General features: G+C 40.3%; 1 protein-coding gene across 6 annotated transcripts; it reads left to right on the top strand.

Moving 5' to 3' along the window:
* The first annotated feature begins 4,765 nt into the window (after positions 1 to 4,765).
* On the top strand, positions 4,766 to 18,678 carry PRXL2C (peroxiredoxin like 2C). Of its 6 annotated transcripts, none has more exons than XR_775603.3 (7): positions 4,766 to 5,033; positions 5,469 to 5,537; positions 6,512 to 6,565; positions 6,727 to 6,832; positions 10,767 to 10,898; positions 13,475 to 13,666; positions 16,848 to 18,678. XR_775603.3 is itself a non-coding variant. In XM_064291118.1 (6 exons), exons 1-6 carry the CDS (start codon positions 4,848 to 4,850, stop codon positions 13,600 to 13,602), a joined length of 639 nt encoding a protein of 212 aa, XP_064147188.1. In that variant the 5' UTR covers positions 4,766 to 4,847; the 3' UTR covers positions 13,603 to 14,907. The 6 variants fall into 6 exon arrangements, 4 of the variants coding, with proteins under 4 accessions (XP_064147188.1, XP_003407418.2, XP_064147190.1 ...); XR_010322943.1 differs by lacking the exon at positions 16,848 to 18,678 and adding an exon at positions 12,876 to 12,977 and having other exon boundaries at positions 13,475 to 13,586; XM_064291118.1 differs by lacking the exon at positions 16,848 to 18,678 and having other exon boundaries at positions 10,803 to 10,898; positions 13,475 to 14,907.
* Positions 18,679 to 21,689: the final 3,011 nt, after the last annotated feature.

Consider the following 21,689-nt stretch of genomic DNA (forward strand, 5'->3'; position numbering starts at 1 on the left):
CTAGCGCCGCGTACTGAAAATGCTTAACTTTGTGCTCACTGTATAGGCGAGACGCCTAAAGGAATTCTGTCCATTATCACGAAGCATGTATTGAAGGGCGAATGTGGAGATGAGAGGCAATAACTTGATAGCTGGCACTGGCAATTTTTCTCTCAGAGTCTCTAATTCTTTCAGTCATGTAGGATGTTCCCTGGACAGTTCCTTCTAATTTCTTTACTCATCCATGGCGCCAATCCATCCTGCAAAATTACTTTTTAATGATGTCTGGGTTCATTGCTCTGTTAAAATTACAATGGCTAAATCATACGGCTCTTTATGTTTGAGAATAAAACTGTCTAATCTGTAATTCTTATTTCACATAAAATATAACCCTGAGAGCAGAAACACCAAAGAGAACTTTTCGCCCACTGATATTGGTAGTTATAGGGTTGTTAAAATACCAGCAGCTGTTCTCCTATTTGGACAATTATTTTCCCTTACCAGAACACTCTTTATAATAAATTTGGCTACACTTTTCTTTGACAAAATGCCTGTTATCAGTACTATCCATCAGTCTGTTATTCTCTTCTAGTCATGCATTTATTCCCAGAAATTCAGGAATCTCCTTCTCTACAGGAAACCCTGGTGGCGTAGTGGTTAAGTGCTACGCAGGGCTGCTAACCAAAAGGTCAGCTGCTGGAATCTACCAGGCACTCCTTGGAAACCCTATGGGGCAGGTCTACTCTGTCCTATAGGGTCACTATGAGTAGGGATTGGCTTGACAGCAACAGGTTTTGTTTTGTTTTGTTTTGTTTTTGATAGGCCAAAAGCTTTGGCACTGAAACCTCCATTGTCAAAGGACCTTCACCGTGAACACAAAATTTCCAGTCCTACACAGAGAATGGTTGTCCTATTTGAGGATTTCAACCAGTTGAGTTCATCTCTGATTGCCTGCTTTATTATTTTCTTTATTTTTGTCATTGATAACATCATCTTTAGAAAATTGGTCGCTCTTTCCTTTGTACTCCCATAATGGTCACTTTGTTTTATTCACCAATGTCCATTCTATTGAATAAACAGCTTAAACCAATTATGGATAATTCTTACCACCACCTGGAGAAATGACTCAGAAAGTGTGTTTTTCCCCCATGAACAGGAAGCATCATGGAAAGATGCAAGGAGAAGGAGCAGGCTGAGGGCACCACAGCATCTGCTAGACTGAAGCCTGGACGAGGTCAGTGCACTGGACCAGGCCTGAGAGGGGCTGGGCTGTAGTTTTGCCTTTGCCACCTAAGCTAATTACCACATGACCTTGAATTTGTGAGTTCACCTCACAGGGTCAGACTTCTTGCCTCGTAGGTCTAAGTAACTTCTGAAATCCCTTGCAGTTCTAAAATCTTTGCTTATCTGTGTCATGGATTGAATTGTGTCCCCCCTCAAAAATGTGTGTCACCTTGGCTAGTCCATGATTCCCAGTATTGTGATTGTCCACCATTTTGTCATCTGATATGATTTTCCAATGTGTTGTAAATTCTACCTCTATAATGAGGTGGGATTAGAGGCAGTTATGTTAATGAGGCAGGACTCGATCTGCAAGATTAGGCTGTGTTTTAAGTCACTCTCTTTTGATATATAAAAGAAAGAAGCAAGCAGAAAGAGACATAGAGATCTCATACTACCAAGAAACAAGAGCCAGGAGAATAGTGCATCCTTTGGACCCAGGGTCCCTACGCTGAGAAGCTCCTAGACCAGGGGGAAGGTTGATGACAAGCACCTTCCCCCAGAGCCAACAGAGAGAGAAAGCCTTCCCCTGGAGCTGGCGCCCTGAATTCGGACTTCTAACCAGACTGTGAGAGAATAGATTTCTTTGTTGAAGCCATCCACTTGTGGTATTTCTGTCATAGTAGCACTAGATAACTAAGGCAGTCTGTGTATTTCATTCCCCTGTTAATATTGGAGTCTACTGACACTAAGCATTAATAAACAAAAACCAAACGCAGTGCCGTTGAGTCAATTCTGACTCATAGCCTCATAGCAACTCTATATGACAGAGTAGAACTGCCCCATAGAGTTTCCAAGGAACGCTGGCGGATTCAAACTGCCGACCCTTTGGTTAGCAGCCAGAGCACTTAACTGGCTAAAATACACAGGGCAGAGCCTAAAAGACATATCCAACTGGCAAGCTGGCCAGTGCACAGAACTCATCAACTTAACACCGAGCCTATTCTACTTCCATTTAGACTGTAGATACCCAGATTTCCTTGGCTTAGTTGCTAACCATTGACTCCAACCACTGAGATGCCCAGTAGTGAGCCCAGTGAGAGCGATCTGGCTGCGACATCTGTCACCCCATTGATCGCCAGAGTTGATTTGGCTGATCCGGCTGGCTAGGCGGGTGTCCCCTTCCTCCCTCACGGCTCCATGTGCATCACTCCTTGAAGCTGGGAGCTTTTGGTGGAAGAGGACGGCCTTCCCCGATACCTCGGTCAAGGGTATACAAGTAGCTGTGCTCCCCTGCTAGAACCTCCAAACAAGCATTAATAGCTAACAATAAAACCCAAATATTGCCTTTCAGAGATAGATTTTTACTTCATTTTCCTCTTTCCCAGGAGTACATAGTTAGACAAAGAAAGCAAAATGAAACCTTTGACCCCTGCCTTTCTCTAAGCAAGGCTCTCCAAAAGGCTGCTGAGGTATATTTTGTACTAACTTGCCCCTTTAGCCTAAGTTACTTCTTGGTGACTTAACCTCTTGGGGAGCTACATTCTTTGTTTCAGGAAAACCAAGGCTCATTAGTGACAACAGCAGAGATGAATACACCAATAATGCACTATTTTCAGACCAAGGTACAGCCACAGAACTTAGCCAGGTCTGCGGTGATACTGGCATGCCAGAGACAGAGTAAAGCAGAAGGAAAGGGAAAATGGAAAGGGGGGGGATGGACAGATGGGGGGAGAAGCACAAGAGGAAAACATATGGATGGGCAAAAAGTTCATTCACTCAGAATGAACTGCACACTTTTTATGAACCAGGCTCTGAGTGAGTGTCTGGCAATATGAGACAGACATGGATGCTGTTTTCAGGATTTTTTTTTTTTATAGTCTACTTACTAATAGTTTTTTTTTTTTTTTTTTTTTTTACTTAGGAGTCCCTCAGTGGTGCTCTGCTGCTAACCAAAAGGTTGGAGGTTCGAGTCTACCCAGAGGCACCGCCGAAAGGCCTAGTGACCTATTTCTGGAAAATCAGCCATTGGAAACCCTACGGAGCACAGTTCTGCTGTGACACACACGGGGTCAATATGAGTCAGAATTCACTCTAAGGCAACATTTTTTTATATAAAAACCTATTTAAGGAGCAGCCGTTGGATTCGAACTGCCAACTTTTTGATTAGCAGCCTGAGCTCTTAACCACTACACTACCAGGGCTCCATTAAAGGAAACAGACAAGAAACAATTATTTAATCATAGTTGCAATAAGTGCTTAAAAAAAAATAAAGTATGCAGTGCATCAAATAACCAGAAGTCAGAAGCTCAGGGCTCTCAAACTGCAGGCTGGAATACTTGATGAAATAGTAACATACTCACTTGCTCTTGGTCTATCCAGGGGCTCCGACTTTGAGGCTTAGAACCTTTGCTGTTGCCGGTGAACTTGAGTAATATACAAGGAACAACCTGGCACCTTCCAGGTTCAGAGAGGAGCAGTAAGAGACACGAACAAGCCTGGCTGCTCCCAGATTCAACCACAGAGCTCTGACCCGCTATTGGGAGACCAATGTGAAAACTACTGGGCATCTCAGTGGTTGGAGTCAATGGTTAGCAAGGAAATCTGGGTATCTACAGTCTAAATGGGAATAGAATAGGCTGGGTGTTAAGTTGATGAGTTCTGTGCACTGGCCAGCTTGCCAGTTGGATATGTCTTTTAGGCTCTGCCCTGTGTATTTTAGCCAGTGAGAAACAACAGTCCCATGGCAGCAGCTATTCATACTTGATATACACCCGCTGGTGAGAGTTGACTTACCATCACCATTCCTCACCCCTTTCTATGCACTTACCAGTCAAACAATGTAATTCATGGAGGCCTACTATGTGCTAGGCCTTGTGCCAGGCTGTGAAGATGTTACAGTGCTGCCGAAGTCAAGGAGCTGACCATCTAATTCAGAGATTTCCGAACTTTCTCCGTTCATGTAGCCCTAGCGTCTCAGTAGAATATTCACCAACATCCCTCCTTGTGGTTAGCTGTCAGCCAGCTGCGGAGGCTCACGGTAACCCCATGCACAGCCCCATGACCAAAGGAACTGTCATCCGCATGATCGGTTACAAATCAGACCATTGTGATCTACAGAGTTTTCATTAGTTGATTTTTGGAAGTAGATTGCCAGGCCTTTCTTCCTAGTCTTTCTGAGCCTGGACGCTCCTATGAAATCTGTTTAGCATCATAGCAACACGAGCCTCCACTGACAGAGGTGAAGGCTGCGCCTAAGGTGTGTTTGCAGGGAATCTAACCCAGATCTCCAGCATGGAAAATAAGAAGTGTACCACTGAACCAGCACTCCCAGGTCAAAAGAAGTACGTCTTCACGGCCCCGTGTGCCCTACCCTTGACGGGACCAACCCCCTGCGCCCCTGCGGTCTGCCAGACTCGCTTGCTCGAGGCGCTCAGCCTGTCCGGACCCAGTTCCTCCCACTGCGCCCCGCCCCGCCTCGCTGGCCCGCCCGCCTGCCCAAGGGCGTCCGCCCTGCCCCGCCCATCGGGACTCCGCTCCTCCTGGTTCCCGCTGCAGTTGCTCGGCTGCCCCTGTCTTTGGGAGCTCCGCTCCTCCCGGTGCGTCCCGCCCGGCGGGCGCGACCCCAGGTCCTGGACTCAGGGCGCATGGCGGCCCCGGTCACGCAGCAGGTCAGCGGCCGCGCTGCCCCGGCGCCCGTCCTGAGCGGCCCGGAGCGCGGGCAGTCCCTGGCCGACGCCGTGGCCGAGTTGCCAGTGCTGGACGCCTCTGGGAAGCGGGTGGCCTTCGGTGCGCTGTTCCGGGAGCGCCAGGCCGTCGTGGTCTTCGTGCGGGTGAGCACGGCGACGGGGCGACCCCGGGCAGGGATCTCGCCTGGAGGCTGGGGTGGAGGGGGCTCCACAGCTTCGGCCTCGGGGGCACATCAAGGCCCTCGAAGGGTCTGGAGCCGAGAGTGGGTCCTAGCGGGCCTGGCCCTTCCCATTCTCGTCCACTAGAGGCTTCCGGAATGCTAACGGCTCCACTCGCTTCCTTCAGCGGTGATGGGAAAACAAACCGCCTAGCAAAGGCCATTTTCTCAGCTAGCGGGCGGCATGGCGGGGACTGGATGCTGCCCGATTTTAATGCACCTGGGGCGTCACTGACACTTTTTTTTACCCGTTTTGGGTGTTACGTTTATTAGCGTCACACACAATAAAGTACTTAGCTCCTTCTGGACCCTGAAGGTGTGATGTTGCTAACTTGCCTTTTTTGCCGTGTTGGAATTTCAGCATTTCCTGTGTTACATCTGCAAGGAATACGTAGAAGATCTGGCCAAAATCCCCAAGAGCTTCTTAGAAGTAAGTTTCCCGAGAGTTAGCAACATCGGTCCGTTTCTCAGCGACCTAGGGAAAAGTCACTTATTTAAAAGTGTAACGGGGAGATGCTGGGTGCGCGGCTTCCTCCGCGCAGACACACAGACCTCCTCACATGTCTTTCCAACGCCTCCAAAAAAGAGAGACACGCTGGAGTTCTATTTCAGCCCTTATTCGTTGCAGTTTGCTTTTAAACTTAGCTAATCATAAAAATCATTTTATATTGCTAACCTGCCCTGGTGGTGTAGTGGTTACAGCTGCTGATCAAAAGGTCGGCAGTTCGAGTCCACCAGGCGCTCCTTGCAAACTCTATGGGGCAGTTCTCCCCTGTCCTATAGGGTCCAATCGGAATCGACTGGACCGCAACGGGTACGGTTATACCTGCCTAGTATTCTGAAATGTTGAATGATAATGATGAAAACCACAAATATTGGAAATTATTGATATTCTCTTAATTTTTTCATCATACTCCAAATTGGTCGTTATAGGAAAATATGAATGACTTAAGGGCAAAACTTAGTATCTTTTAATAGGATACATATCCCAAGTCCCTGTGATAATCACACACATATGTCTTTCACAGGCACTGTATGTGTTTATCTCCAGGTGAGCTTTTTGAGCAAGGCATTGGGCAGACTTTGTAAAACTAAGATCTGTTTTCATCAGACATTGTCAACTGAAATGTGAAAAATAAACTTGATTAAATTACCAGACATCAACAGTCTGTTTTTTTAGCATACCTTTGAAAGGGCATAGAGAATTACTGTCATTTTTAAAATTCTTAATTAGCAAAAGAGTCATTTAACATTAACATTTTGCTATAGTACATTTGTTTGCTTGGACTCAGACCAGTTTTGCTGTTTATTCTTTTAGAAGCCTACAGGTGGCATTAGAATGGAACAAAAAAGTTAGATGTAAACATACATAATTTCTAATATGCACATTTCTTTTTCCTAAAGGAAGCAAATGTCACTCTCATAGTGATTGGACAGTCATCCTACCATCATATTGAGGTAAATATTTAGCAAACTGGGGAACTAACAGATTGTTTAACAAGTAAAAATTATATTATTTGTATCACCAAGTGTAGGTTAAATTTGCTAGAATTAAGTTAGACTTGTTACTTATCTCTCATTTGTTTTTCTAAAGATCCCAGCTGTTCCCTTTTTTTCAGCCTTTCTGCAAACTAACTGGGTATGCTCATGAAATCTATGTTGACCCTGAGAGAGAAATTTATAAAAGATTGGGAATGAAAAGAGGTGAAGAAATTGCTTCTTCAGGTAAGACATGTCTTAAGTAGAAAACACTGCTGGTGTATTTTCATGTTTGTATGTATATGTTTAGGTGAACAAATGGTAAATTCGTACATCAGCCTTCTTTTTATGTTTCTATTAAGTGGTCTGGATCCCCGGTGGCACAGCGGGTAAGCATTGGGCTGCTAATCAAAAGGTCGGCAGTTTGAATCCACCAGCCGCTCCTTGGAAACTCTGTGGGGCAGTTCTACTCTGTCCTGTAGGGTCACTATGAGTCGGAATTGACTTGATTACAACAGGTTTTTTGGTTTATTAAGTGGTCCAGATACACCAAACTACAAGATTTCAATTCCTGGGTGTAATGACCGAGAAGACTATTCATGGACTACCTATTGACTGATAAAAAGAAGTTGCAGAAAAATGTATTGAAAACAAAAACTATTTTCATAAACGTAAAGGTCTAAAGTATATATATGTGTGTGTCATGAAAGAGGTTTTAAAAGATACTGCACTGTTTACCATAAGGGATGGGAATGAGAAAGTGGCTTTTGTATTTGTATTTTTTGCAATGAGTACATTTCACTTTTGAAATTAAAGGTAATACTAAGTTCATATATTTTCATACCATGGCTTTTGAATACTCTGCGTTCTCTAATTGATGAGATCCTAGTTATCTTTTGAAGCCCAGCTCTTAAACGTGATCTTAATAGCTCTTGAAGCAGAAGTAATTGCTTCCCTCATTGTACTTTAATAATGGCACCTTGTACTTAACCTCTATTATAGCACTTAAGGTGACGGGGTAATGTAATTAGTTGAAGAGTTTGATATTTTATTCATTTTTGTCTTGACCACATTCCCTGCCCTTCGCACGATTCCCTGTAATTAATAGAGCTTAATAAACTTAAGTTGAACTGTTAATGTGTGTTTTAAGTAGAAAGAAATTGGTTTCTGAAATGCCAGATAAAAGAATTCAAACTCAAATCAGTCATTGTCACAAATATTACTGAACTCTTGTCTGTGACACCCACTGTGTTGGATGCCCCCAGAGGGCAGTGATAAAAGACACAGCCCCAGCCGTCCAGAAGTTCATGCTGTACTCTGGGAGACAGAAGCAAACAAACAAGTACAGTGCAGTTTACGGGCTTTTTGCAATAGAGGAGAGCATGAATACCTACATGGGGAGATAAGGATCTGGGGAGGCTTCTCAGAGGAGGTGAAGTCTCAGCTCACTCTTAAAGGACCTCGGAGGGTGACGTAGAAAAGCACAGCGGCATGAAAACATATGACTCGTGTGGAGAAGCGCAGTTGACAGCTGGAGTCTAGGGGTCAGATGGGGAGTTGGTGTGAGCTGCGGATAGGTTGTGGCCAGTTCATGTTGAGTCAGGTGTGGCAGCCCAAGGAGTTTGGACTGATTGTCAAGGCAGTAGGGCAGCCATAAAAGTGTCTGAGGCAGAGGAGTGATCCAGTCACATGCCTGGTTTCGGGAGGAATTGGAGCAGAGGTATTCATGACAAGGTTTTAGTACAGGCTAGGAAGAAATGACAGGCCTGAAGTGGGGGTGGAAAAGAGGGATGGGTCTGAGAGCTGCTTATGAGCTAGAGTTGACGTGACCCCTTTACTGATGTTTTTAAAGAAGGCAACCTAAACTGTATTAAAACTCAGGGTGAGCCGGAGTAAACACAGCATTTGTTTTTTTTTTTTCTTCCTCACTTTCTCTGTAGAATAGGAAAATGCAGCAGTCCAGGTTGTGAACCTTACTTTTTGGTACACTATTTTCATGTGCTAGAACGGAGTCTCAGCATTTGTAAGGTCTGTTTATCATTTAGCACTTCAGATATAAACAGCAAGTTTTACCTCTCCAGTCATTGCCACAATAAAGGTATGGGCTTGTGAAGAAAACAAATGCATTCTAAGGAAACATATGTTTTTAAGAGAGCATATTAAAATCTTTTAAACTCCTTTGACCTGTATTAAAGTACTGTGTTTCCAAATAGGAAATATTAGGTTGTCATAAAATAATTTTTTAATGATTCCTCAGTGAAAAACAGAAAGGCATGAATCTTAGAATCAGTATCACAGTAGTCCTACTTGAAAATTAAGACAGTAGAAAGATACACAATTATAATTTAGAATCAACAGATACCCATTTTATGAAGAAAAAGAATAAGATAAAGCAGTTAACTGCAAGGGAGTATTAGATTTGAAAAAGACTAAAAACAGGAGTTTTATACACAAGAACTAAATTCGAACTGGCAAAATGAGATTGTGCTCAACAGCAGAGACTTAAATTCTAGGTTGTAGAATCTTCTACTGGGTTTGTAAATTCTGTGATAGTAAATGACCTATTCTTTGGCTATAAGAAGATAGCTTGGATTTCTGGACATTTACTTCAGATACGTTGTTGTTGTTAGGTGCCGTCAAGTCGGTTTTCAAATCACAGTGTCCCCATGTGACAGAGTAGAGCTGCCCTATAGGGTTTCCAAGACTGTTATCGTTTTTTTCCTACTTTTTTTTTTTTATTATTGAGCTAGATGTCCCCCGAGACCGTGGTCCCCAGCCCTCAACAAGGTTGTAATCTTAATGGGAGCAGATTGCCACATCTTTCTCCCATGGAGCCACTGGGCGGGTTTGAACTGTTAACCTTTCGGTTAGCAGCAGAGTGCTTAGCTGTTGTGCCACCAAGGATCCTTTACTTCAGATACAGAATCCTATAACACAGGAAAATTTAGTCTTTTATCTATGTCTCTAAGGTAGTGAGCCTGTATTGATTTTTTGGTTAGATGAATGCCAATCTGAATGTAAAAATGAAAGAAATGAGTTGGCGGAATGAAGAGAAATAATAGATATCTAGAAATATTAGGAAATCAGGCAGGTAAGAGGTTGCAAAGTCATCAAAATAAAAAGCTAAAAGCAAGACATAAAAGGGCAAGGTTAGGAGAAAAATAAGTAGCAACCAGAGTTAAAAAAAAAAAAATTGAGTTTGAAAGGAACAGGCAGCTTTGTTCTGGACCAGGCAGAGGGAGTGGAAGTAAAGTGAAGTATCAGTCCCTGTGAGAAAGGAACTAGAAAACCCAGCAGACAAGGAAAAGTGCAAAGGTGGCTGTACTGGCTGTTGTAACAGCTAAAGCCAATAGCATAACATGATAGAAGATTATTTCTTGTTCACTTAAAGTTCAAGATGGGCGTTTCCATTCAGTGGGTGCTTCTTCTCTGAGCAATGACTCAGGGACCCAGGATCCTTCCATCTTGTGGCTCTGCTGTTTTCAATCCAAGGCTTCCAAGAAATGTAGAAAGAACATGGAGAAGTGCTTGTGGGAAATTTTTAGGAGCTAGCCTGGAAATCGCCCACATCATATTGCTCACATTCCATTAGCAGACAGTCACTTGGCCATACCTAACTTGCAAAGGAGACTGGGAAATATAGTTTAGTTGTAGGCCCAAAAAGAGGAAGCGGGTTTTGACCGTGTCAAAATGCGACAGCGTCTCTTGAAAAGAAGTGTAGCTACCTATTAGTGGGTTGAGAGACTAAACAGTATAAGTGGGGAATTAAGAAGGTAAAGACTACCAGTTTGAGAAGTCTGTAGCAGTCCTTTTTCTTTGGCAGAAAATGATCTGGGTCTCTCATCACTTCTTTCTTTAAAGCAGTGGTTCTTAACCAGGGACACTTTTGCCCCAGAGGACATTAGGCAATGTCTGGGTATTTTTGGTTGTCACAATTGGTGGAGGGGGTGCTACTGGCATCTAGTGGGTAGAAGCCAGGAACGACACTAAACATTTTACAGTGCACAGGACAAAGAATAATCTGGTCTAAAATGTCAGTCATGAAAAGAGAGAAATCCTGCTTTGAAGGGAAAAAAAAGACAAGTAAAAAGTTAATATGGCACACAATATTTTATAGAAGTACTAACATCTTTAATATCTAATCGAATATAACATCTAAAGACAATTCCATACATCTCAGGACAGAGTCCCCATGTGAAATCAAATCTACTCTCAGGAAGCATTCAGAGTCTGTGGCGGGCAGTGACTGGCCCCCTGTTTGATTTTCAAGGAGACCCAGCTCAGCAAGGAGGAACCCTCATTGTAGGTCCAGGTAAGCATCAAAGCCCAAATTCAAGAATATGCTTCCTGTGCCTTTTAGAAATCCAGACGCCACCCCCTTTCTTCATAAAATAGCCACCATCTAAAAACAGGGAGCTTTATAATAAAGTGCTGTGCTTTTCATGGGAAGCTTCCCCTGCCCCCTCCGCCAAGACTTCTGTGTATTTTGATATCTGTTTAGTTCATATAATGTGCTATCATTCTATTCCTTATTGATTTCAGGTACTTGGGAAAGGGAAAGTCAAATTGTATAATCCTGGTTAGGGATCTGTATATGGTTATAATGCTTTTTTAGGAGTCCCTAGGTGGCGCAAATGGTTAAGCGCTCAACTACTAGTCAAAATGTTGCTGGTTTGAACTCACTCAGAGATGCCTCAGAAGACTAGTCTGGCAAACTGCTTCTGAAAGGTCATAGCCTTGAAAACCCTATGGAGCAGTTCTACTTTATACACATGGGGTCATCGGGAGTATGAATGGACTCAGTGGCAACTAACAATAACAATAACACTCTTTAAAAAGTTCAGTGGAAGAGGTAGGGAAGCCAGATCAATGGAAACAAAACAGAATGGAAATAATGAGAATGCTGACACATTGTAAAAATTGCAACCAATTGTATGGAACAATTTGTATAAAAATTAACAAATGGGAACCTAATTTGCTGTGTAAACTTTCACCTAAAACACAATAAAATATTTAAAAACAATAATAATAAAATAATAAGTTCAGTGAAGGTGAACATTTCAGAATAGGGGAGACTCATCAAGCACTTTAATTCTTTGTGGAATAATCAGGCTTGTTTTTTATACCTAATAAAACTAAGGAGACTTGCTCAGCACCTAAAAGCAAGTCAGTGTCAGGAACAGGAAACAAGACTCAACTATCTCACTCAATAAGATTTACTGTAAGACACATACTTTTTTTTTTTTTTAACTTTTTTCTTTATATTTATTGAAATTACACTTGTTGATAAAATAAACACCTGGTAATACACCACATACTTTTAACAGCTTTATTAGTTTGGATTGCCTGGAATTCCTTTGGCTTCTTTGTTAAAGGTGTTGAGTGTTACATCTGTACCATGTTCAAACATTATGTTAAGGACAAACAGCCATATGTGACAATGCCAATAAGCCCACCCATTGCCAATGAGTTGATTCCGACTCATAACGACCCTATAGGACAGAGTAGAACTGCCCCAGAGGGTTTCCAAGGAGTGGCTGGTGAATTCGAACTGCCCACCTTTTGGTTAGCAGTCGGATGCTTACCCGCTGCGCCACCAGGGCTCCCCAGTAAGCTTAAGTCACCACATTGTAAGCCGACTTTTCTTGATTCTTCTTCTCTAAAATTGCCCACTTTTAGTAAGTATAGCTTCTAAGAGTGACAGAATTAACATTTACTCTGATAAATTCCAGATATCTAAAGGAAAGTCTTTAGAAGGAGAGATTTGACTAAGTATTATGACTTTTTGTCTTTTTGCAGCTGGAACACTATAATTAAAATCTGTCATTTTATTTAATCTCCCTTAACCTCCTACTCATGAATTTGCACCAGTGAGCTGAAAAAGCCCTGTTTTATGAGAATAATGAGTTCTATAAACTGGCCTAGAAATGAAATTGAACGGTATTTTTGAATGCCTTATTTCCATGCTCAGAACTGGAAGGGGTGTTTTTTGAAGAGTGTCTCATATCGTATCATAAGAATGAAGAGAGCACAAAGAGCTTCATTTGCGTGCAAAGTTGTGAACAAATGGAATAGAGAGCGCATTTTGATGGAAAAAGTATAACTCTTCTAAGGAAAAGATCATGATAAACGTATTTACACAAATCTATTATCATGGCTAACCCAGTATTTCATTTTGCTTTATTTGATAATAAGCCAATTTGTGATAAGCCTAGTGATTACTGGAGACTGCAGATAAGTACAATGCAGAAAGCATGCCTCATGATACTTAGTTAATCTAATTTTTTAGGTTAAAATTCTAATCTTGAGTCCAAGAATTGAAGTAAATAGAACCTGGACCACAAATGATGACTTCTTTTATTTGAGCAGATGAAAGCAATCTGCAGTACATGTGAGTGTGCTGTAACTGATTATCTGAATGTCCTTGTTGTGAGCCTCTTTTTAACTGTGGTTATAATGCAGATAGCCTATTAAATTTGAGAGGAGATTTTTAAAGTGAGTTATTTACTCCATTATTATACTTAAGAAGAAGATATGATTTTCCTACTTGATATCTATGTTAGTTCCTAATTCTGCCTGTCTGACAGGACATTCAATTTAATTATATTTAATAAAACCTAACAGAAGGTTATAATTTAAGAATCATTCCCCTTGGATCTCATAAAACACAAAGTATCACTCTTATTTAACCATAATCCTTGTCTGTTTTATTACCATAATTAAAAATTATTAGGGCATTATATACAGAGTATAATGTACTCCAGGTAATTAACTTTTCCCTCTGGACTAATTAAAAATTGAAAAATGTCCTTGATTCTAGTAAGCAATAAATCTAACGAGTAATACGTCACATGCCAATGTCAGCCTTTTATTCTTATTCTCTTCCAGGTAACAACATCCATTTTATACACCGCGACAGAAATAGGTTGGATCACAAACCCATCAACTCTGTTTTACAGCTTGTAGGAGTTCAGCACGTCAACTTTAGGAACAGACCTTCAGTTATCCACGTGTGACTCTATACAGAACGTGTAGCTGCTAAATGACCCCTTGGGAATGATGCAACTTTAAATGTTTGGGGTATGAAATGTCTGACTTGCTGACTCTGTTAGCCTCTGAGGAGTTATAAAAATACAAAGAGATACTGTACCAGTTGACTTGCATGCTGAGAGGAATCGGTTGTCAAAAATGTGCTTTTGTGTAGAACTTTTAAAGTTGTAAATACCATCCTTAATTTTTTTTTAAAACTTTATGATATAGTCGTTTAATGAAAGAGTTTTTTGGCCTTTAAAATCATAAATTCCTTAGAAGAATATATGAGGCCTTGCACAATCATAAATTCTTAGAAGAACTCAAGGGCCTTGCACAACTCAAGACCATAGATACCAAATTGTGTACATAATATAATCCCATTTTTATATGTATATGTTTATATTTTTGTATGCTTAGAAAAAGGACAGGAAATAAACACGCCAGAATATTGCCAGCAGGGATCTAGTAGTAGGATTACAGGTGTTTTAACTTTTTTGTCCATACTTTCCTGTATTTTCTAACTGTTCTGTAATGAGCAGGATTAGTTTGGGGGGAGCCAGGAAAAGATCTTTAAAAATTATATGAAGAATATATTCCTAAATAACAAGTTCCACAAAGTTGCAAATTAAATAGGCTGCCATCCACATGCTTTCATCCTAATGGCTTAATTTGGAGGAAATGTGGCAAACTGAACCCCTTTCACCTAGCCCATGTCACCATGCACCCACTGCCAGTTTCACTAGGATTTTTTTTTTTTTTCCGTAAAAGGAGAAAAATACTTGTTTTATATATTTAAGACATGTATCTAAAAATATAGTCAGTAGGGAAAGGACTTTAATTTTTTTTTAATAGGAAAACTTTTTAATGTACACTGTGGTTTGGTTATATATTCCCAGATAGCTGCTCTTTCTCACCTCCGAATTACTTTTAGCTAGAGGACTATCGTCATCTTGTATTTTTATAGAATCTTAATATCGTATAAAGCATCCCAGAAATTCCAGTGGAAAGTATAAGCACAATGAAAATACTGGTAATTACTAATAAGTATAATAGTGCTCTGAACTTACAGTGCTTTTCTATAAAGCCTATGCAGTCATGCACGCACACACACACACACACTAACTATATATGCATATACGTATTTAATATCTCCAAATATTTGAATGTATTTTCAAGTATATGTATGGGGCACTCATGTTCTTAATCAATAAAAAAAAATTCTCATAAAATGTAAAATTAAGGTATATGGTCGTATTTTTTATGGTAAAGAAAGACTGATAGCCCAGATCCCTTTGCCAATTTTAGACTTGAAACTGCTGAATCAGAGCTTACACAAAAATTTATGTATTTATAGATGTACAACACAGTTTCTAAGATAAATAAGTATTCTTTCTGTGGCTGCAGGGAAGTACAGTTACATAAGTACATTGCAGTGATAAACTACCCAAACAAATGCATGTAATATGAAACCACCTATGTGCTGGGATATATATAAACACGCCTCCATATCCAGTAATTACACTGGACTCGAAATTCTGAAAAACCTTCTCCTATCATAATAACACCTAATACTTTTATGGTGTAATTATTTGTGAGGCAATATTCCAAGTGCTTTACATACATTAACCCTATAAAATTGATATTATTATCCATATTTTACATAGAAGGAAGAATATCTTTTTTTCAAGCTGAGTTTACAAGAAAGTGAAGAAACCACCAGAGCCTAAACAGAAAGTAGAAACCAGGCTGATGACTTTGCATTGAGGCAACTGGCTGCCCTGAGGTTCATTCTAGACCTTGAGAAGGTGGTTCCTTGTTGAACTCAAGGGTCTTGGACAGCAGGAAGTTAAAACTAAGACCCTTTAATAATGAAGAAGTCAGCACGACTTGACCAAGGCAAAGTCATAGGAGCTTCATAGATACATCCAGACCTCCTGAGGGACCAAATTACTGGACTGAGGGCTGGGGAACATGGGTCTCAGGGGGGACATCTAGCTCAATTGGCATAACATAGTTTATAAAGAAAATGTTCTACATTCTACTTTGGTGAGTGGCATCTGGGGTCTTAAAACTTATGAATGGCCATCTAAGATACTACACCGACTCCACCCCCTTTGGAGCAAGGGAGAATGAAGAAAATCAAAGACATAAGTGAAAGATTAGTCCAAAGGACTAATGGACCACAACAACCACAGCCTCCACTAGACTGAGTCCAGCACAACTAGATGGGGCCATGCTACCATCATTGACTGCTCTGACAGGGATCATAATAGAGGGTCCCAGACAGAGTTGGAGAAAAATGTAAAACAAAATTCAGACTCACAAAGACCAGAGTTACTGGTCTGACAGAGGCTGGAGAAACCCCGAGAGTATGGCCTCTGGACACCCTTTTAACTCAGTACTGAAGTCACTCCTGAGTTTTACCCTTCAACCAAAGATTAGACAGTCCCATGAAAAAACAATAATACACTTAATTCAGCCATGTATACGTGCGTGACTAAATCGGCACAGCAACGCAGGGGCAAGGACAGGAATGCAGGAGGGGACACAAAAGCTGGACGAGTGGAAATGGGAAACCCAAGGTTGAGAATGGTAGAGTGTCGACATGTCATGCGGTTGGCAACCAGTGTCGCAAAACAGTATGTGTATTGATTATTTAAGGAGAAACTAATTTGCTCTGTAAACCTTCACCTAAATCACAATTAAAAAAAAAAAAACTAAGACCCTTACATAAAGCTAGGAACTAAGACCTATGATTGAGACCTGGGACTTCTAAGGGGTAGAACCCTTAGTGTAAGAATGGGCAACACTAAAATCCATCCATAGGTCAGTGAGGAAACTTGTTATGAGACTTCTGCAATAAACTATTGCAGCAACAGAAAGTTCAATAAAATGAAAGAGTTTAATTTTCAAAAATCAAGTATTTTTGTTTCTTAAGAAGACTGATGATGAGCTAGTAACCCACCTAAAATATTTGTTCAGGTTACCATCTACCAAGGGGGCCAAAGTGATTACCACTGACCACATGAAAACTAGAAAACAAATTTTCTAAAGAAGCAATATCATCTGCTTACAAAGTTAATAGCTATTTTAAGAAGACTGTTCTGGAAGATGATTTAAGACGTGGAGTTGTGAAGGATACACTTATATATCATTCTGTGAAGAATGATGTTTTATTTAGATCAAAGAATTGTTCTTTTAAATTAATTGCACTTATTTTCAATTCTAGGTTTTCTTCTGCACAGTGAAGTGGTACTGGCTGTGTTAGCAGAAGGCTGAAAACAATTACAGAATGCCAGGTTTATATCAATATTATCAGATGCTTCAAAGAGAAAATCAGATTAGCTAATTCTAATGAGTTTTTTTTTCTTTCTTTTAAATCCACTTTATAAAATCAAAACCTTTAAAAGTTGACTTTTTCTCAAAGGTGAAACATTTATCATTAGTGTAAATGCTCCTGTATTGTTTAAAATTCGATGTTGAAGAAAAAATTGTTTTTTGATGATAATATGAATACAAATTTAGGTGAGTACATATTTTGGTAAAAATAATATACTAGGTTTTAAAAACTTGTGGAGTAGAGATACATACTTGCAATTGGTTGTTATGATGGTTAAGGTCATGTGTCAGCTAGGCTGAGCCATGATTCTCAGTGGTTTAGCCTTTATGATGTAGTTTGCCAGTTATGTAATGATGTAATCACCTCCATGATGAGATCTGATATGATCTCCTCCATGATAAGATCTGTTGTGAGCAACCAGTCAGTTGAAAGGAAGTTTCCTTGGGAGTATGGCCTGCATCCAATATGTATGGACTTTCTGGCAAAGCTTGAACTCTGGTTCTTGGGACTTGAGCCAGCAGCCTGCCATCTTATCTGCCAGTCTTGGGTTCATCAGCCCCTGCAGCTACATGAGTCAGGAGAAGCCTCCAGCCTGACGCCTAACCCACAGGCTTGGGACTTTCCAGGCTCTACACCTGTGTGCCATTTCCTTGATATAAATCTCTCTCTCTATATATATATATGGAAACCCTGGTGGCATAGTGGTTAAGTGCTATGGCTGCTAACCAAAGGGTCGGCAGTTCAAATCCACCAGGCGCTCCTTGGAAACTCTATGGGGGCAGTTCTACTCTGTCCTGTAGGGTTGCTGTGAGTTGAAATTGACTGGACAGCACTGGGTTTGGTTTTTTTGGTATACAGAGATTAAATGAACTACAAAGTTTCTATAGGAAGCGGATGCTAAACAGTAATTTTTTAAAGCGAGTATGGCAGGCCACACTTTGCTGCCCATCGTTGATAAGATTAAAAATGTTTGAGGCGTTGAACTGCATCGTAAATCAACCTGTTTTGTCCTCAGTGGTTGTGAACGTAGTATGTTTTTGTTTCTTTTGTTCAGATAAGTTGGAAAAGTTGAATAAATTTATTCAATTAATATGTCAAAAATCTTTAATTCTGAAGCTTTTAGCAAATTGTATGATTGAAACCTTGTAAATCCGAAGACACTGAAATCTGGCCTTAAGGAAGGAACCAAACAAAATAAATAATTGAAAATTCAAGGTTTAATTTTGAAATTCTCTAACTTTACAATATGTAAATTTATGGGAAGAAACTTCTAATGGAGTGCCTGTTTTTAATTGGATAAATGTGAATTCTGCATCAGAAAGGAGTGAAATGGCCTATAATTTTATGGAATCAAAATGTGGTGAAACATTAAAAAAATTATAGAAAATTCATTTGACAAGTTGTGTCTTAGAAAAATAATGTGTTGAACAAAGGCACTCTGAATGGGGGCAAAAAGCAGCATCTGCAAAAATGTTTGAGTTGAAATATTGTGTTTTCAACACGAAAAAACTGGAGTTAAAAATATTCCCCGCTAAGACAAATTTGTTCTGAGTCTACCAAGTACCTCAGTACTAGCTGTTGTTGTGTGCTGTCAAGCCGATTTGACTCATAGTGACCCAAATATGACAGAGTAGAATTCCTCCATAAGGTTTCCTAGGCTGTAATCTTTATGGGAGCAGATTGCCAGGTTTTTCTCCCACGGAGCTGCTGGTGGGTTCGAACCGTGGATCTTTTGGTTAGCAACCAAGCACTTAACCACTGTACTACCAGGGATCCTTTCACTACTAGTAGAGACAGTGTATTCTCAATTTAAAATATTGAGAGATGAATCAAATGAAGTGGTCAACAATTTCAAATCACTTAACTATAAAATTCTACCTGGAAGAAGGTTGCAAGCAATTTTATTTAAAAATTTGAAATAATGAGCCCTAACTGAAAAAAAATTTTTTGGAAAATTACCAGTGAAATGGCATTGGAGAGAGATACAGCTAAGAAATGCATTAAACATAATTATTATTTTTAAAATTCAGACAACATAAAAATATTTTTTTTAATTTAGAAAGAATTTTATTTCTAAAAATAGCCTTGAATAGAGCAATTTTTGTGTCCCTTCAACATATTGAAACAATTGTCAGTCAATAAATACTTCAAGAAATTATACAACATTAATTATTGTTGTACCCATTTTCACTTTCAAATTTTCTGGTTTGGGCCATAAATTATATAGCCCTTTATTGATAGATGAGGCAAATAAAAGTCACTAAGGATAAAGAATATTTGAACCACACATAATCTTGATTAAATAAACAAATGTAAAACAGCACCCAATAATTTCAAACACCATTCTTCTCAAACACACATAGAACCATTAACAAAAATTAAGCCTATACCATTCCTTAAAGGAGACCTGGTGGTGCAGTGGTTATTCCCTGGGCTGCTAACCAAAAGGCCAGTGGTTCGAACCCACCAACCACTCCATGGGAGAAAGATGTGGCGGTCTGCTTCTGTAAAGATTTATAGCCTTGGAAACCCTATGGGGAAGCTCTCCTCTGTCCTATAGGGTTGTTATGAGTTAAAATTGACTCGATAACAACAGGTACCATCCCTTAAAGTAAATCTTAATAAATTTTAAAGAATCAAGTTGATACAGACCATGTTCTGTCACCATAATGCATCAATGACAGAACAAAAAAACAAAGCCAGATCAAAACAAAACAACAAAATACCACACACAAAAACAATCCTCCATAGACATTTTGAAGTTCAAAAATTGTAAGAACTGGCACGACAGGCATCAGACCTCGTCTGACTTCAGAAGGGGGAGAGAGAATCACCATCAACATCAGCCCAAGGCTGATTCCTGTGAGGTGGAGGTCAGACATACCTGCTCTCTCCAAACTTTTTTTTTTTTTTTTTTTTTTTTTACTAATTCTGACACCAGCCGTCCCTTAAATGGCACTATTTCTCTGCTGGATTCAATAATTTGTTGCAATGGCCACACAGAACTTACAAACTAGACTCACAGTTACGGAGTTTATTAGGGAAGTAACAGGTTACAATTCAAGATTGGGGACAACGCAGGATACAGTTCTTACAGCATAGTGTCTCAGCCGTGCCCACAGGCAGGCCTTTCCATCGGCCCCTTAGCCCCTCAGCCTTGCCTCTGCCCTGCTTGGGAAAGTGTTACAAAGCTCTTTAGCACTGACAATAAGTGCCCAGAGGCACCCTACTCCGTCAGGAAGCCCCCTGCCTGAAGTTATTCAGCTCTCTCACTGTGTGGGTCGCCACACCCACTGTAGCCACCTTGCTCTGTGGGTCAGGAAGCCCACTGTGTTGTCTCACAACAGTCCCCTGGTTCTGCTGCTGCCATTTCTCTGCTGCCGCTTCTCACTGCCTTGTGCCGTCTCTGGTGTTACAGCTCTCTCTGTCCCCTGGGTCTAGGAGGTTCTCAGCACAGGGATCCTGGGTCCAAAGAACACACTCCACTCCCAGCTCTTCTTGTTGGTAGTGAAGTCCCCGGCTCTGCTTTCGGGATGTGTTCCCTTTAAACCTAGCCAGATGGCAAAGCTGACCAAATCCCTTGTTAGGGTTCCATACACATTGTTTGCATGGTCCCACCCCTGCAAGTGTTCTATGCACCTTATTTGCATTATTAGTAGGCTGCCCGATCCCCTTGGCGGGCCACAAGCACCTTATTTGCATTCTTCCACCCAATCATTTTGTGGGAGTCACAAAGACAATGCATGGCTAGAAGAGCCTTATTAAGTAATTCCCTGCACCACAAAAATACAATAAAACTGATGAAACCAGGTAGAAATTGTGATGGATATTAAGAACTAGTCAGAAGTGAATGTTTTGAGAAATGTTCCAAAATAGCATTTAAAAAATTTTTATTGTGTTTATATATAACAAAAAGCTTGCCATCTTGTTTTAAGTGTACAATTCAGTGATAGTAATTACGTTTACCATGCTGTGCAACCATCACCACTATCCATTTCCACAAGTTTTTCATCATCCCAAATAGAAACTCTGTACTCCTTAAGCAATGAAATAGAAGACAAAGAAATGATAGGAAAAGTTAACAGGCCAAAATTTGGTAATAAAGTGAAACTAACTGCTGCAAAACTCATGAAGGAAAAAAAGAGAGAAAGTACAAATATGAGAAATAAAAAGAGGCATGTTGAGTCAAATCCGGCTTATAGCAACCCTGTGGGACAGAGCAGAACTACCCCATAGGGTTTTCTAGGCTGTAATCTTTACAGAAGGAAATTGCCAGGTCTTCTTCCTGCAGGACCTCTGGGTGGGCTTGAATCACCAACCTTTTGGTTGGTTAGCAGTTGAATAATTAACTAGCGCCACCAGGGCTCCTTTTAACTACAGACATAGCAGAGATTAAAAAGATAAAAGCATATTCTAAACAACTTTATGTCAATAAATTGGAAAACTTAGAAAAAAGGAACACATTAATTTAAAAAGTAACTTTTCAAAACAGTCTTTAGAAGAAACAAAATTCCCATATAGCCATACAACCATTTTAAAAAATTGAATCAGTTGTTGAAAATCTTCCCATAAAGATAACACCAGATCAAGAAGGTTTTTCAGGTGAATTCCACGAAATTTTCAAGGAACAGATACTTTGAATTTTATACAAACTTTTTGAAAATAGAAAATGCAGCTATGTTGACTTTGTTACATAAACTAGACTAGGATAGTATAAAGAAGAAAATTATA

Source organism: Loxodonta africana, chromosome 9 (genome assembly GCF_030014295.1).
Source record: "Loxodonta africana isolate mLoxAfr1 chromosome 9, mLoxAfr1.hap2, whole genome shotgun sequence".
In the NCBI taxonomy this organism is placed as follows: domain Eukaryota; kingdom Metazoa; phylum Chordata; class Mammalia; order Proboscidea; family Elephantidae; genus Loxodonta; species Loxodonta africana.